Source organism: Eupeodes corollae, chromosome 1 (genome assembly GCF_945859685.1).
Source record: "Eupeodes corollae chromosome 1, idEupCoro1.1, whole genome shotgun sequence".
Taxonomy (NCBI): domain Eukaryota; kingdom Metazoa; phylum Arthropoda; class Insecta; order Diptera; family Syrphidae; genus Eupeodes; species Eupeodes corollae.
In genome coordinates, this window is record NC_079147.1 from 234,338,679 (window position 1) to 234,353,443 (window position 14,765).

The following is a 14,765-nucleotide window of genomic DNA, read 5'->3' on the forward strand; positions in this document are numbered from 1 at the left end:
TCTCTGAGTTTTGCAGTACGTTTGGAGCCTATTGATTAGTAGCTGCAGAGAAGATGGGATATTCGCTTCCGCGTAAAGAAGTACTTTTATACGAATATCAGAAAAACAAACGTCACCGGGTAAATTATCTGAAATATCATCAATGTAGAGGGCAAACAAGATTGGGCTGAGGATACATCCTTGGGGTACACCTGCAGTCGGTTGAAACCAATTTGAAACCTCGGCCCCATCCCAAACTGGCGCATAAGTTTTACGTGCAAAATTTTCGTAGATATTTAGACATTTTTTAGATATACCAAGTGAGGCTATTTTGTTAATGAGAGCTTGTCGATTGATGGTATCAAATGCAGCTTTTAAGTCGATAAAGTCTTTTTCTTTTGGATAAATTTGTAAGCAATATTCGATAAAGCAAAAATATGGCCAACTGTTGAAAAGCGATTGTTTGATTCTACCCCATTGATAAGTATAGGATTCTAGCAAATACTTTTCTAACGGAATTTAATATTGAAATTCCTCTGTAATTCTCGGGTCAGCTAGAATCACCTTTTTTTAATATTGAAAATATAACAGCTTCATTAAAGCTCGTGGGAACGCAAGCGGAATCGTACAAGTTGTTGTAAAAAGAAAAAAGATATTGCTTGCATTATATAGACGATTTTTTTAGAAATTCAACGGGAATTCCATCAATTCCTGGGGACCTACTGTTTTTCATATTAAAAAGAGCAAGTTCCAGTTCATCAAGGACTATTACAGAATCAAGCAAATCATAGGCTGTGTCTGAGCAAGGGTAATGAAATGTCAACAAAGATCAGAAATGGGATGTCAAAACTTCAGCTTGTAATACACTTGAATACAAACTATTATTTCCAACCAACTCCCGTACATTATTCCAAAAATTCTTTGAATCCTTACACCTTTCTAAGCTGGTCGCTAAATTAAGTGTGTAATTTAACTTTTTAGCCTAGCAGACCTGTTTGTATATTTTGTTAGCTTCCAGATATGCAGACTTAAAGTGGTCTGAATTAAATCTTCTAAATAACTTAAGGAAAGCGAAAGATTTTTTCTGAGCCTAGAAACATTCGGAATCAAACCATTTATTTCGGGGTTGCAGCTGTTTGGGACAACTTCACTTTCACTTATTTGTTCTCTTAATTGGTCAATTGCAGAGGGGTTTGGGGGGTGTAATTTAACGGCGACCCAACATGAAGGTTTAATCTTTCTCGGAATCTCTCCCTCCTGAGGTATTCATTTAAGCCTTGAAACTGTTTCTAAGCTTGGGCTATGTGTTTCATGCAAGAAGTTTTCATTTACCAGAATTGTTAAATGAGACGCGAAAGTTGCAATTAATACTTCAAAATCATTAACAGCCTCAAGCCAATCACCATTCACTACACACAGATCCATAACTGAACTTCCCTGCCCACCTACATTTTGGTTTTCCTTAAATGTCTCACGAACGCTAGAGACTTGAATTTAAATTCTATGCTATATATTGTAAATACCAAGCAAATATATTTTTTGAAAAATATCCAATTATCTAGATGTTTTTTTATATATCAAAAAAACTGAAGAAAAAATATTTGTCACCTCAAAAATTTTACAAACAAAAAATGATTTTATCTCCAAAACAAATTTTGTGCAACGAAAAATAACGTTTTAACCATCTGCTAAAATTTTGCGAAGAATCGAATAGACAGTTTTCTTACAAACAATAAAACCAAAACAAACCTTAATAAAAGTTTTTAAAAATTGACTTTCGACACAAATATCTTTGACACAAATAAATTTGAGATATTGACTTCAAATGGTTTTTATCTCATAAGAAATATTGTTTTCAACATTTACTTAAATTTTTAATTTATTTTTACACAAATAAGAACCTTAACAAAACATTACTAATACTGGTAAAAAATTGAGGCTTGATTAATTTACGACTCTTTTGAGATATTGGCTTCAAACTAATTCTATTTTATAAAAAAATATTGTTTTCAACATCTTTCAAAATTATAAAAAAAAAAGAGGCTGGGATGCGACCCACACTGATAACTTCCCATCCCGTCTGTCGATTTGTTTTGCTATATGTACTCGTATCAAATTTGAGTACTATTTTTTGTAGATTTTATTTTTTATGAAAAATCGGACTGTTGGATTTTTATATAAAAATTACTGAATATTGAAAACAATATTTTCTGTGAAATAAAATAAGTTTGAAGCTAATATTTTTAATTTTTGAAAAGCTATTTGAGTCGAAAGTAAATTTTACCAAGTTTTAGTATTATTTTTTTTAGAGTTTTATTTTTTGTAAAAAAACTGTCAATTCGAATTTTTTAAAAATTTTACCAAATTTTGAAAACTGTATTTCTTATAAGAAAAAATTTGTTTAAAGCCAATATTTAAAAGTTTTGAAGAGATATTTGAGTTGAAAATCAATTTTTACCAATTCTTATACATTTTTTTTAGGTTTTTATTTTTTGTAAAAAAAACTGTCAATTTGATTTTTCTCAACATTTTTCAAAATGTTGAAAACAATATTTCTTATAAGATAAAATAAGCTTGAAGGCTAAATTTCAAGTTTTTGAAAAGATATTTGAATCGATATTCAATTTTTACGAACTTTGAGTAAAGTGTTTTTTAAATTTTTATTTTTTATAAAAAGAACTGTCTCTCAAAATTTTATCAGATATCAAAAACATTATTCTTCGTTGCACAAAATTTTTTTAGAGATGAAATCATATTTCAGTCCTAAAATTTTGGAGGTGACAATTTTTTTTTTCAGTTTTATTGATTTATAAAAAAACCGTTATATTCATTTTTTTCAAAAAATATACCTGTTTGGTATCACATTACAATATATTATATAAAATTTAATTCAAGTCTCTAGCGTTTTTGGTTCGTAAGATATTTAGGGTTAACCAAAATTTTCACCTTTTTTTCAAACTGCTATGATAAAAAAATCCACCCACGCAATTTTCTTGAGAGCCTTTTCTGCACTTTCTGACTTATTATCTGTATCAAATCAAATCAAATGGGGTGGCGCAACAGTCCGTTGTGAACCAGGGCCTAGTGACTTACAACTCTCAACCATTCCTGTGTGCGAGTTATGTTGTCAGGAATGGAGGGGACCTACAATTTTATGCCGAATCCGAACGGCTAATTTCAAAAAGCACTTTTTCATGACAAGAATTACTCTTGAAGGATTTGTCAATTCCTCGCAAGAGGCAGTACCCGCGAAAATTAATTTTTTTTTTTAAATTAAGGTGGCACAGGCAGGGATTGAACCCAAGACTCCTTGCATGATAGTCCAACGCACAAACCATCATGCCACGGGTACTACCTTATTATCTGTATAGCAAAGTTTATTTGAAGTTGATATCTTTTCTGGTTCTTGAGCTATGGAGGACGAAAAAAACGTCGCGAACGTACGGATTTACGAACGTACGTACACACGCACGCACAGACATCTTTCTAAAAATCTTTTATTTCGACTCTAGGGAACTTGAAACGTCGAGAAATGTCAAAATTTTCAATTTGACAAATCGGACCCATTACAATAACTTCCTTTGGGAAGTTAAAAATTGAGTTGACAGTTTTTTTACAAAAAATAAAAACCTAAAAAAAAAACAATACTAAGACTTAGTAAAAATTTACTTTCGACTCAAATATCTTTTCAAAATTATAAAATATTGGCTTCAAACTATTTTTATCTGATAGAAAATATTGTTTTTGGCATTCGGTAAATTTTTTTTATAAAAATCCAACAGTCAGCTTTTTTCATACAAAATTAAAATCTAAACATTCATTAATTTTTTTATAAAAATCCAAAAGTCAGTTTTTTCATAAAAAAATTAAAATCAGAAAAAAATAGTACGCAAAATTGGTAAAAAATGATTTCCGTCTAAAAATCTCAAACTATTTCATCATATACAAACATTTAAAAAAAAATTAAGAATAATTCACCTGACAACTTTTTTAACAAAACACGAAAACCTACTTTTTAAGGAAAACAAATCTAAAGACGGGATGGAAGTTATCAGTGTGGGTCGCATCCCATCCTCTTTTTTAATTTTCATTGCCATCTGTCAATTTGTCTCTCATTCTAAATGTTTGATTCCAATCTGGAAATTTGTGTCCAATGACAAAAAGTTTCAATGCTATTACCAAACTGTCAAAAATATCCAATTATTTATTATTCAATGATGAAACTATCGCTTTTGAAATTTGACAAGTAAAAACAATTATTACTAAAAACGAAAACAATTTTTTGCATCGTTAATCACCTCAGATAGCGATTCTAAAACTAGCAGACCAATTTCAGCTATTGCGTCAAATTATTGGTCTAAGAATCGAAATCGAATAAAATTATAAGGATTTTGATTTTCATCGAAAAATATGTTCAGTTTTACCCGGAAGATCCGGGCGTTAACGAGTGGTGTTTCGGCGTAGTGCCTTCTTACGCATTTTTTTTTAATCTAATAAGTTTAAGTTTAAATTTAAAGAAATTAAAATAACAATCCTTTGTCTTGGCACACACATTATTAAATTGAATTGAATTGACAGAATGATTGACTTGACAGAGAAAACTCCATAGCCAGAGGCCCATCATCATAGATAAAACGTCAATATGGATCGAACGTCATCTTTCAGTCTCTTCATGCCGGTTTGACAGTTTCAAAAGTTGAACGTGATGGGTGCGTTCTACAAGTGGAATTTTTTCATTTCGAGCTCGGAAACTCTATGAATCATTGATAAAAAGCCGCTTCATTTCTAAAATGTCATTCGAAATGTACATATTTAACTCATTCGAAAAAAAAGATTCGTAAACTGTGATTAGATTGAACTTCCGAGAGACAAAATTAGAAGTTATTGATGTGGACAACAACCGTGGAAATTTTGGAAACTCAAAAGTGGAATTCGTGAAGTTTTCCAGAACATACAATCGCAAATGTGTAAATTTAACATATAAAATGTCTTGAAATGGAAATTGTTCTGCAATCTTAGCCTTGAAATGTATTAATTGGATACCTTTCTCTTCATAATTAAATAAAAGTCTATTAGCTTCTCACTTTTAAAAAATATCAAAATTAAACTTCTTATTGGAAAATCCATTATAAGTAACGATTTTAGCGTATCGTATAAGTCCTATTTTGAAAATCAATTTTAATTCAAAAGCATTTTGAATACTTATAAAATATCAAGAGAAGACTATATCTGGGCATAGGTCAATAGGTTCTGAATGATGAAGACTCACAACATCAAAATTCAAAACTTAAAAAAAAACAACAATCATTGAATTCGTCATACTCAAATTAAGTTGACATATAAAGAGTGTCTACTTCCTTGGAAGCCTCTATAAAACATTGTTTCAAAAAAGTCTCAAATTACAGGAAGTCTTGTCAATGTACACGACATTTGCATAAGAAAAGAAGAGCTATAAGTATAAAGAGTATATAAAGTTATGGTTACATGTCCATTATGTTATACCCAACATTTGATGTTGCACTTTTTGGTTTGGTCACCACAAAAAGGATATCCGAATTTATAAACGAGTAGGTACTTTTGTCAAGAGCAGCCACAAAAATACGTCAGGTTTATAGAACGTCATGATGACACACAAAGTATACATAAGTCATGTGTTGTTTATTTTGTTTGTTTTCAAAGTGACTCACAACTTTTCACAGGAAAACCCTTATCACTCTAGAGTAATTATTTCTATGTACTGTAGACTAGGTTATGTTTTTCAATGAATCAACGACTATCGTTGTTAAGCACTTGAAATTCTTAGTGAAATTATTCTAAATAGCTTTGATATCAGTATCAGCTTCTGGTGGGTTGTGCCTCATGCACTAATAAACCAGAAGAAATTAATCTGAGCACTTGCGTGCTGACGCTACTGCGGCTGAGTCCGCCCGACCGATACAGCGTGGCATACCAAACCATACGTAATTCGGCCACATGCAGCCATATGGTTGAAGAGTTATCTTTTGAGATAGTCTATCGAAATCCAAACTACAAACTACTGGATACGGATTTGGATTGGGAGGAGATGAAGCAGCAGCAGCGATGAAGATGATGATATGCGGCGATTTCTTCAATTCTTCTCTCGACTTCGTTAATGGAGCGTAATTAGTTTTCCCGAAGAAAATGCATTTAAATTGAACCCTTCTAATTGCATACCATACATTCAAGTCCGAGTACATAACTGATGGAGAGTCTTTAATGTTGGTTTCAAAACTTCAAACATAGGTATGTAGGTACTTTATTTTTATTTATTTGGAAGAAGAAATATTTTGTGTATCTTTCTTTTTTTTCAATTAATTTTGATTTCATTTATCTTCATTTAAGTTAAATAGAAAATTAAATGCATTTTCTCTTCTTAATGTTAAGAAATCTAAACAACAACGATAGAAGAACTTTTACATATTGATCTTTTGCGGTGTTGAAATAGTGGCAATCGAAAGCCAGCATCATACAATTTGAGGGCTTTGGGATATGTGGAGATAGTTGAACATGCTTGAATGCATTTCATATACTTAATTACATTTAGGTGGGTATATTTGCTGGAAGTAAATATATTGTTCTTTCTTGGTTTCGAAAAATTTAGAAGGATAGGTAAATAAATCAAGAGATGAAATACAATTTTCAAGAAAGTCTTACTATGTATTAGTACAAACATGGTTTATTGGATTTAATAGGGTTTGAAATTAGTAGACCTGCAGTTTGTAGAATGGTATAAATTCATTTCAAACATTGATGAAGATAGAAGTTTACTTTCTCTAAGGTGTAATAAAAATGATTTGAGTTATGTTCGGTTAATTTTGAATTAATCAAATCGATACCCACCATCTCTTTATCGATTTTAAAGCCGCGTATGACAGCATCTATAGGGAAGTGCTCTACCGAGCAATGTCTAGTTTTGGCTCCCCTGTCAAACTTATCCGTTTGTGCAGAATGACGATGGAGAATGCACGCTGCTCTATCAATGTCGGAAAAGATCTTACCGATGTATTTGATGTCAAAAAAGGTTTTAGACAAGGCGATGCACTGTCATGCGCCTTCTTCAACATCGTTCTGGAAAGAACTGTGCAAAGCTTAATCGTCAACACTAGAGGCACAATCTTCCAAAGGTCCATTACTCGGTTACGCAGATGATATTGACATAATTGGAAGATCAAAGCGTGATGTCAGTGGAGCGTTTTTGAGCATTGTGACGGAAGCGAAGAAGATGGATTTAGTGGTCAATAAGGGCAAGACCAAGAATCGCTGCTTCTTTGGACTTAGAATTCAATTGAGAAGTAAAGTCCTCTCTCGAGCATCTAAAATCACCATCAATAAGACAATTACTATCCCGGTTCTCATTAATGGCGCTGAGGCCTGGACCCTGTCAAAGAGAGATGAGAGTGTCTTAGGATGCTTCGAGAGAAAAATTCTTCGGGTGATTTTTAGTTCCGTACGCAAAGATGGAGAATGGAGGAGAAGATATAACGACGAACTGTACGGGCTGTACAGCGACACTGACATAGTTAGCAGACTTAAAGTCCAACGACTTAGTCCACGCTACAGCCCTGAAGGTCTTCAAATCTAATCCCGAGGGACAGCGCAGTAGAGGAAGACCGCGACTCAGATAGCGCACTGAGGTGGGTGAAGACCTCAACCAACTTGGCGTGGGAAACTGGAGACAGCTAGCTAGGGACCGAGCTGGCTGGAGACGCATGTTGGTTGAGGCTCAGGCCGCCGGGACTGTAGCGCCACCTTAAGTAAGTAATTAATTAAATTTCTTAAAAGAATGAAAATATCAACGAGTCTTGAAGTCTTGTACATTTATTAGTACTAAAGTAAACCTTTACCCGTTCCGTGATGGTTAGTGCTTTGGACTGTCAAGCCGGAGGTCTTGCGTTCAAACCCTGCCTATGCGATCTAAAGTTTTTTTTTACACGGGTACTGCCTATTGCTAGGAATTGACAACTCCTCCAAGAATAATTTTTGTCATGAAAAGTGCTATCTCAAATAAGCTGTTCGGATTCAGCTTAAAACAATAGGTCCACATCCGGACCGCTGCCCCATTTTCTGCAGACCCGCGAGAACACACTAAAGACTTACACTTAAGACTACTTCCGACACAAATTAAATTGCAAGTTTACTATCAAGTTACTCATCTTCGATCCAGATCATAAGTCGCTTAATGACTGAGCAGGAAAAATGTAGTGAGGCTTCTTTACGTATTTCTTAGACTCTGGATTAACATATGAAACCATTTACTGATGCTGACGTAGTTAAAGAATGCTTTCTTAAGGCAGAAAATGCTTTATTTGAGAACAAATAGGATGTTGTTGACTATTACGCCTTGGTTATGGATGAATCATGTGATGTCACACAGTTAATTATTGTTGTACGCTACCTGGACAAAACGAGAGAAACTTTTGTTAAGAAGATATTGGCTCTTTGGGCGCTCTTAGGAAGAACCTGAGGAGAAGACATGACCAAAGCAGTGAGAGATTATTTTGAAAAAGATGAGTTAGACTTGAAGAAGCTCTTATCGGTAACTACTGACGGAGCGTCAACAAGTTGGCAATACAAAAGTTCACTTGTTGAGAAGCAATGAGAGATGTAATGAAAAATTGATTTCCTACCACTGTATTATTCATCAAACTGTGCTTATGCAAGAAGTGATGAAAAAACTAAACTTTCTTCTTGTTAAATCATCATTGCAACATCGTGAATTGAAATCATTTCTTGAAGAAGTTGATGCACAATATGACGATCTACTATTGCATAATAAAGTCAAATGGTTAAGTAAAGGCTGCGTTTAAGAAAGATTCTTCAGCATTTTAGAACACTTGAAGACATATCTTTTTAACAGTGATCAGACTGTAACAAACGTGTACTGAAGCTTTCTAAACGAAAACTAAAATGTTGCTGTCATTGCTTGCTGAACGGATACTTTAAACCATATCAATGACCTGAACCATAAACTTCAAGGCAAGGGAAAGCTGGTATGCGAGCTCATGTCAGATGTCAAAAGTTTCTCTTGATTATTGATCTTGGAAATGACTGGTTACACTTCCAAAATTTAAATAAAATAATCAGCAGTGACAAGGAGACTGACGTCAGCCAATTCAAGACGATCATTTTGGATCTTAAATCGGAATTTCAAAAAAGGTTCGCAGATTTTAAGAAAATTGAGAATTTTGTAGAATTTCTTACTCTCTACATTCTGATGGTGAATAGAGCAATGAAGCTGCAATTGTTTTCGGAAGGGATAAAGCTACTCTGCATATGGAAATTACCGACTTCCAAGACAACACAAAAAATCGGAAGTTTCCAGTGAAAAGTTCTAAATAAAATTTGTGTTTGGTAATAAATATCCAGAATTACAAAAATTACCTTTGAAACTTCTTTCTTTGTTTGGATCGAAATATATTTGTAAAGCAGCATTTTCGACGATGAAGTTCATTAAGAATAAATTTAGATCTCGACTTACTACTGAACATCTCCAGGATTTAAAGTCAATATTTTGCACCAATTTTACTCCAAACTTCAGACAAATAATTCGTAACAAAAAATATCATTTTTCGTATTGATACCTATGTAACAAAATACCATTGTTATTTCCTTAATTACATTTGTTTAATAAATATTTGTTCTTATAAATAAAATGTGCGAACAACGATGGTCATTTTATTTCTTTAAACGGACCCCCAACGAAATTAATTGGAGACCAATGGTCTACGGCTTCAATTATTGAGTCTTTACGTAAAATACGCCATAATGTGATCTGAGCGATTTCCAATTCTTAAGAAATCCGTAAAATTGATTGATTTGAATAGTTTGCAACGGACGCCGCGCCGTGCCGTCAATTTTATTTGATAATGGTCTACGGCATCAATTCTTGAGTCCTAATGTAAAATACGCCTTAATGTGGTCTGAGTGATTTCCAATTCTTGAGACTGCCGTAAAATTGATTGATTTGGATAGTTTGCTACGGAGGTTTGAACGGTAGTGTTACAGTTTCTAGCAACCCGTTGTCTCACTCACGTATGGCAATATCACACAACGAATATGTAGATTCAAATTTTCTACTAATGTGCGAGAATTTCGAACGAAAATTTGAGATCAAGTTCTTCAAGATGTGGTCGTGTACTTTACCATAATGATAAGGGCTATGTTCCAGACATTTCTCGCACTAAAAGTTTGTCAAATTTGATGAAATGCTTTCAGAGTGAAAGCAAAATGTCTGGAACGGTTTTCGCACCAATTTGCACGAGTTTGGACTACTTTTTTAATGTCAAAAAATATACTCGAGCAGAGTTACCAAAGATCATTGATAAATTTTAATCAACTTAATCATGAACAAAAATCTAATAAAATAAATATCAACTTAAGTAAATAAAAATACAAAAAATTCCTTAAATTATAAAACTTAAATGAAAATCACTACCATTTTTAATAAATATATGTTTTTTGTAATACAAATTTCTTCTTCAGTAGCAGTTTATTAAAAAGATATACATTTCATGAAAATTATGTGATTTATTAACAATATTTAAACAATATTCACATTTACCAAAACTAAAATGAAAATAAAACAATTACTCAGTCAACCACTAATCAAAAATAGTTTTTCCTTCTGTCATTAATTGCCGTGAACGTCAAATTGAATTTGACAACCAGGCCAGAAATCGCCAGAAAAAATTCCTCCGACTAAGAATTAGCACACTTTTGAAGTGTGGTACGACTTCCGACTAAAAATTACTAAAACTTTTAGTCTGAAACTTTTGAAACTAGTTGAATGTTGAGTTTACTGAATAAATAGACAATGACAGTTTGATGATTAGTGAAAACGTGCTTTCAAAAATTAAATTCAAAGTTGTCAAGTCTCTCATAAGAAATACTGACATTTATGCAAAAAATCTTCTGTGCGAAAGAAATATCGAATCATATGATAATGAAATTGAATCAATTTGTATCTCAACTAAACTAAACTTATTTGCTAAAAGGTTTGTTATGTCAGCTCATTGACAGCTATATTGTCAGAACACTGACTGATCTGGAAATCTGAGAGGCGTGTGCATAAGCTAAAATTTTCATCTAATATTCCAAAGATTATGCATCGTATTGCTGAGTTTCATAAATTTCGTCAAATATCAGCAAATAGCATTTTTAAAAGTCCTTATGTAGGTAGTTAGGTGACTAAAATAGGAGATAAATGGGTATAAGGGCTAAAAATAATTAAGTTTGAGAAATTTGTAGACATTCTTCGACTGATAATAAATCTATGTGATTTTTCGCAAACTATTTTCTAAAACCTAATTTTTCACTTAAAACATGTTTTTTTTTTAAAAACAAGTAAAAACGCATTGGATAAATCTGCCAAAGAACTTGTCTGAAATTCTTAAAAAAGACAAATGTAGATCTTAAAGTACTGAATGTCAAAAACGGTACAGGCACTTTCAATTTCTCCTAAATAAATAAATTGGTTGGCGCAACAGTCCGTTTGAGAACTAGGGCCTAGTGACTGACAACTCTCAACCATTCCTGTGTGCGAATCAGGGATGGAAGGGACCTACAGTTTTAAGCCGAATCCGAACGGCAAATTTGAGAAAGCACTTTTCATGACAAGAATTACTCTTGGAGAATTTGTCAATTTCTCGTAACCCGTGAAAAAACTTTAGATGGCACAGGCAGGGGTCGAACCCAAGACCTCTGGCATGAAAGTCCAACGCACTTTTGGTTTTTTTTGTACACTTTTTTTTAAATTCATTTTTATTAAGGCTAACGCACTAACCATCATGCCACGGTTACTACAGTCCTCATGTAGGTGTCTAAATTAGTGGTTAAATAGCTAAGGGTTAAGAATAATTAAGTTTGAGATATCAATACTGATTGCAATAATAAATTTAAAAATATTTTTCGGTTCGGTTCGGCTAATTAATCTGTGTGTTTTCTAAAATGCAATTATTACTTAAAACAAGCTTTGTAAAATAACTTAAAATACACAATTGAATGAATTTGTAAGAAAATGTTACTAAAGTTTTTAAAAAAGACTAAGTACTGAATGTTGAAAACGGTTCAGACATCGGATTGATTGTTTTTTTTCACATTTATTCTTTTTTTTTTGAAATTGTATCTGTTTTGGTTTTCGAAGTAATTTGTTCGTACGTTTATTTTTGCACTGAATTATTTACTCGGATTATTTGAACAGATTCTTTTTGTGTTTGTCTTTTATAAAGTACCTACCTATCGATCTAACTAGGTACATAGAAAGCTTTTAAGAAGTTGTTTATTTATTTATTTTCTCATATCTTTGGGATACTGCCATTTAAACATAAATTATCACACCCTCCAACTCCTCTTAATTTAAGAATACAAATAAAATTAAGTCAAAATTAAAATGCGGTTCCAAAAACGGGATATATATCGAGCTAAAGATAACAAATTCATCTTAGCTATTATGGGCTATAATAAGTAGCTCGAAATCAAAAAGATCTAGAACAAAAACAGGTCTTAAAAAATCAGTATTTAAAACATTAAAATTTATTCGTTATTTATTTTTGTTTTATTTCACATTTTGTGTTGCATTTAAGTGGATCTTTTTTTTTGTTGTATATCTTTCAACTTTATTTAGAAAAGTTCTAATTTAAATTTAAGATAAAGACAGATATTTTTTTTTTTCTTTAAATCACACGATGCAAATTTTAAAATTCTCGATCATGTTTCGTTAAAATGTTTCTATAATGTTTCTTCAAAACTATCAAACATTTTTAATTTCAATAGATAGTAAATGCATTGAATTTTTTTCAGTGATCAATAAACCTTCAAGAAAATATGTCTTTTAAAAAAATAATCTACAAGCCCCTAGTTTTTATTTGCAACATGAAAAATTACTGCAAAATTACCATTTTCTTCAAATTTAAAAAAGCTCGTTTTGCCATAAATTTCAATTATAATTTATGAACAACATACCCTTGTTCACATATAAATTCAATTCAATTAGATTTTCCCAGCACATCTCAAGACTACGACGACGTTAACCATCTGATCTTATTACTCACTTAAGCTCTTAAAACCTTCCTAAATTAACCATTATACACACATCGCACAATTCCAATTAAAAAAAAAAGAATATTTTATTATACATTGAACGCAAAAAAAGAAATTAAACAAAATTATAAAATCCATCTGATAATTGTTTCAAATATTCATTTATTTGTCTATTTAGGTATCTACTCTACACGCGAGATCTTCATTTCCACTCTTTCCCATTATCAAAACTCGTAAAAGATCGACATTCAGAACGATTATCTTTATTGGCAGGGTAGGGTATAGGTATACCTAAGCCTATACAGATAGATAGGTATATCTCTCAGAAAAATTTGTTTAAAACCGCACAATCTAAACAAATCCATTTAAAAAGTATCTAATGTGGTCTGTTGCTTCTAATGTAGGGTTTTCTGATAAATAAAAATATACAGATACTTTTTTATATGCAAAAGAACTCGTAGATACGAAAACGATCTTTTCTCATTATTTATTTTATTTCCATGTTATCTAAATTTCCTTCGATCATTGTATTAAATTTCTGTTTAGGTAATCAAATCAAGTTACAAAAAATATCATTTTCATAACAAAATATTTGCTTACATTAACACAATTTTTTTGTTTATTAGTAATTCTAAAAATCAACTCACCTTAGCGCCGATTTGGTTTCCACACTGACCGGCTTGCAAGTGAACGATTTCCCTCATATTTGTGTTTAAAGATTTTTATTTTCAAGTCGATAAATAAAAAGTTTAATGTATTTTATTACAAAAACACGCAATTTGATTGCACACGAATAAAATTACAATTAAAAAAAAGAAAATCGAAACCGAAGTTCTAGAGCAATGTATGCTAAGCTAAAGGCAGAGAAGAAACTGCGACAACTTCGAAGCACGATCGGTTACTGACTGAGAGAAGTTCTAAGACTGAGGCTCCTCCAAAGCACCGATGTTGATAATAATATGATGATGTTGAAAAAGTATATAGATACTTTAAATATACTTTTCTAAGACCCAAAGGAAAACACTCAATCGAAAATTGTATATATTCCCGATTGTTCTCTGCGAGTTCGCTCTTGGGGGTTCGTCGATCTCTGGAGTCGAATTAGTTTAGGAGGCGGCGATAAAAGAGTATATCTCAACTTTTAAGAAAGCGCACAAAATTAAAAATAAATTGATTTTCTTTTTTTTTTTTCAAAACGAAAAACCTTAACGCTTAAGTATAAAGAGAACACTCGACCGAACTGCAGCTCGTCACTTTCTGGAATGATGAGACTTATTGCGGATCGAGTGAAAAGTCAGCATACTTGAAGAAGTCAAAAAGCAAAACAAGAAGCAGCCAGTAGAGCAAAGAAAAGAAGAAGATAGGGGGCGCTACGCTAGCTATATAATGCGACTCCACCAACTATGCTATCTACTACTTCTTCACTCTCTCAATCTCAAGACTCGAAACAAAGTTGGGTTGGGTCGAACGCAAGCGGGACATACTTAAATATTCAGCAGTTCATCATTCTATCTACGAGTATATGCAGCTTAATCTATATATCTGAACGTATAGCCGATGTCGAAGAGGAAGATACATTGCATTTACTATACTACGTTAAGTACTACTGAAGTCGACATGCAATGACTTCCTCTTCTTTGGTTTGTTCTTTCTTCTTTGTGAAAGACGAAAGACCCCATCATATTTACCTCATCCTCCTCAAACGATTTGGTTCTTCATTTTTAGGC

General features: G+C 32.5%; 1 protein-coding gene across 1 annotated transcript in view; it reads right to left on the reverse strand.

Annotated features, from left to right (window-relative positions):
• The window catches only part of LOC129939488 (tubulin beta-3 chain), a 38,069-nt gene extending 23,767 nt beyond the window's left edge, over positions 1-14,302 (reverse strand). The window contains exon 1 of the mRNA XM_056047511.1: positions 13,686-14,302. Coding sequence (XP_055903486.1) covers positions 13,686-13,742 — 57 coding nt within the window. The 5' untranslated portion in view covers positions 13,743-14,302. The remainder of the gene's footprint in view (positions 1-13,685) is intronic.
• Between the last annotated feature and the right edge of the window lie 463 nt (positions 14,303-14,765).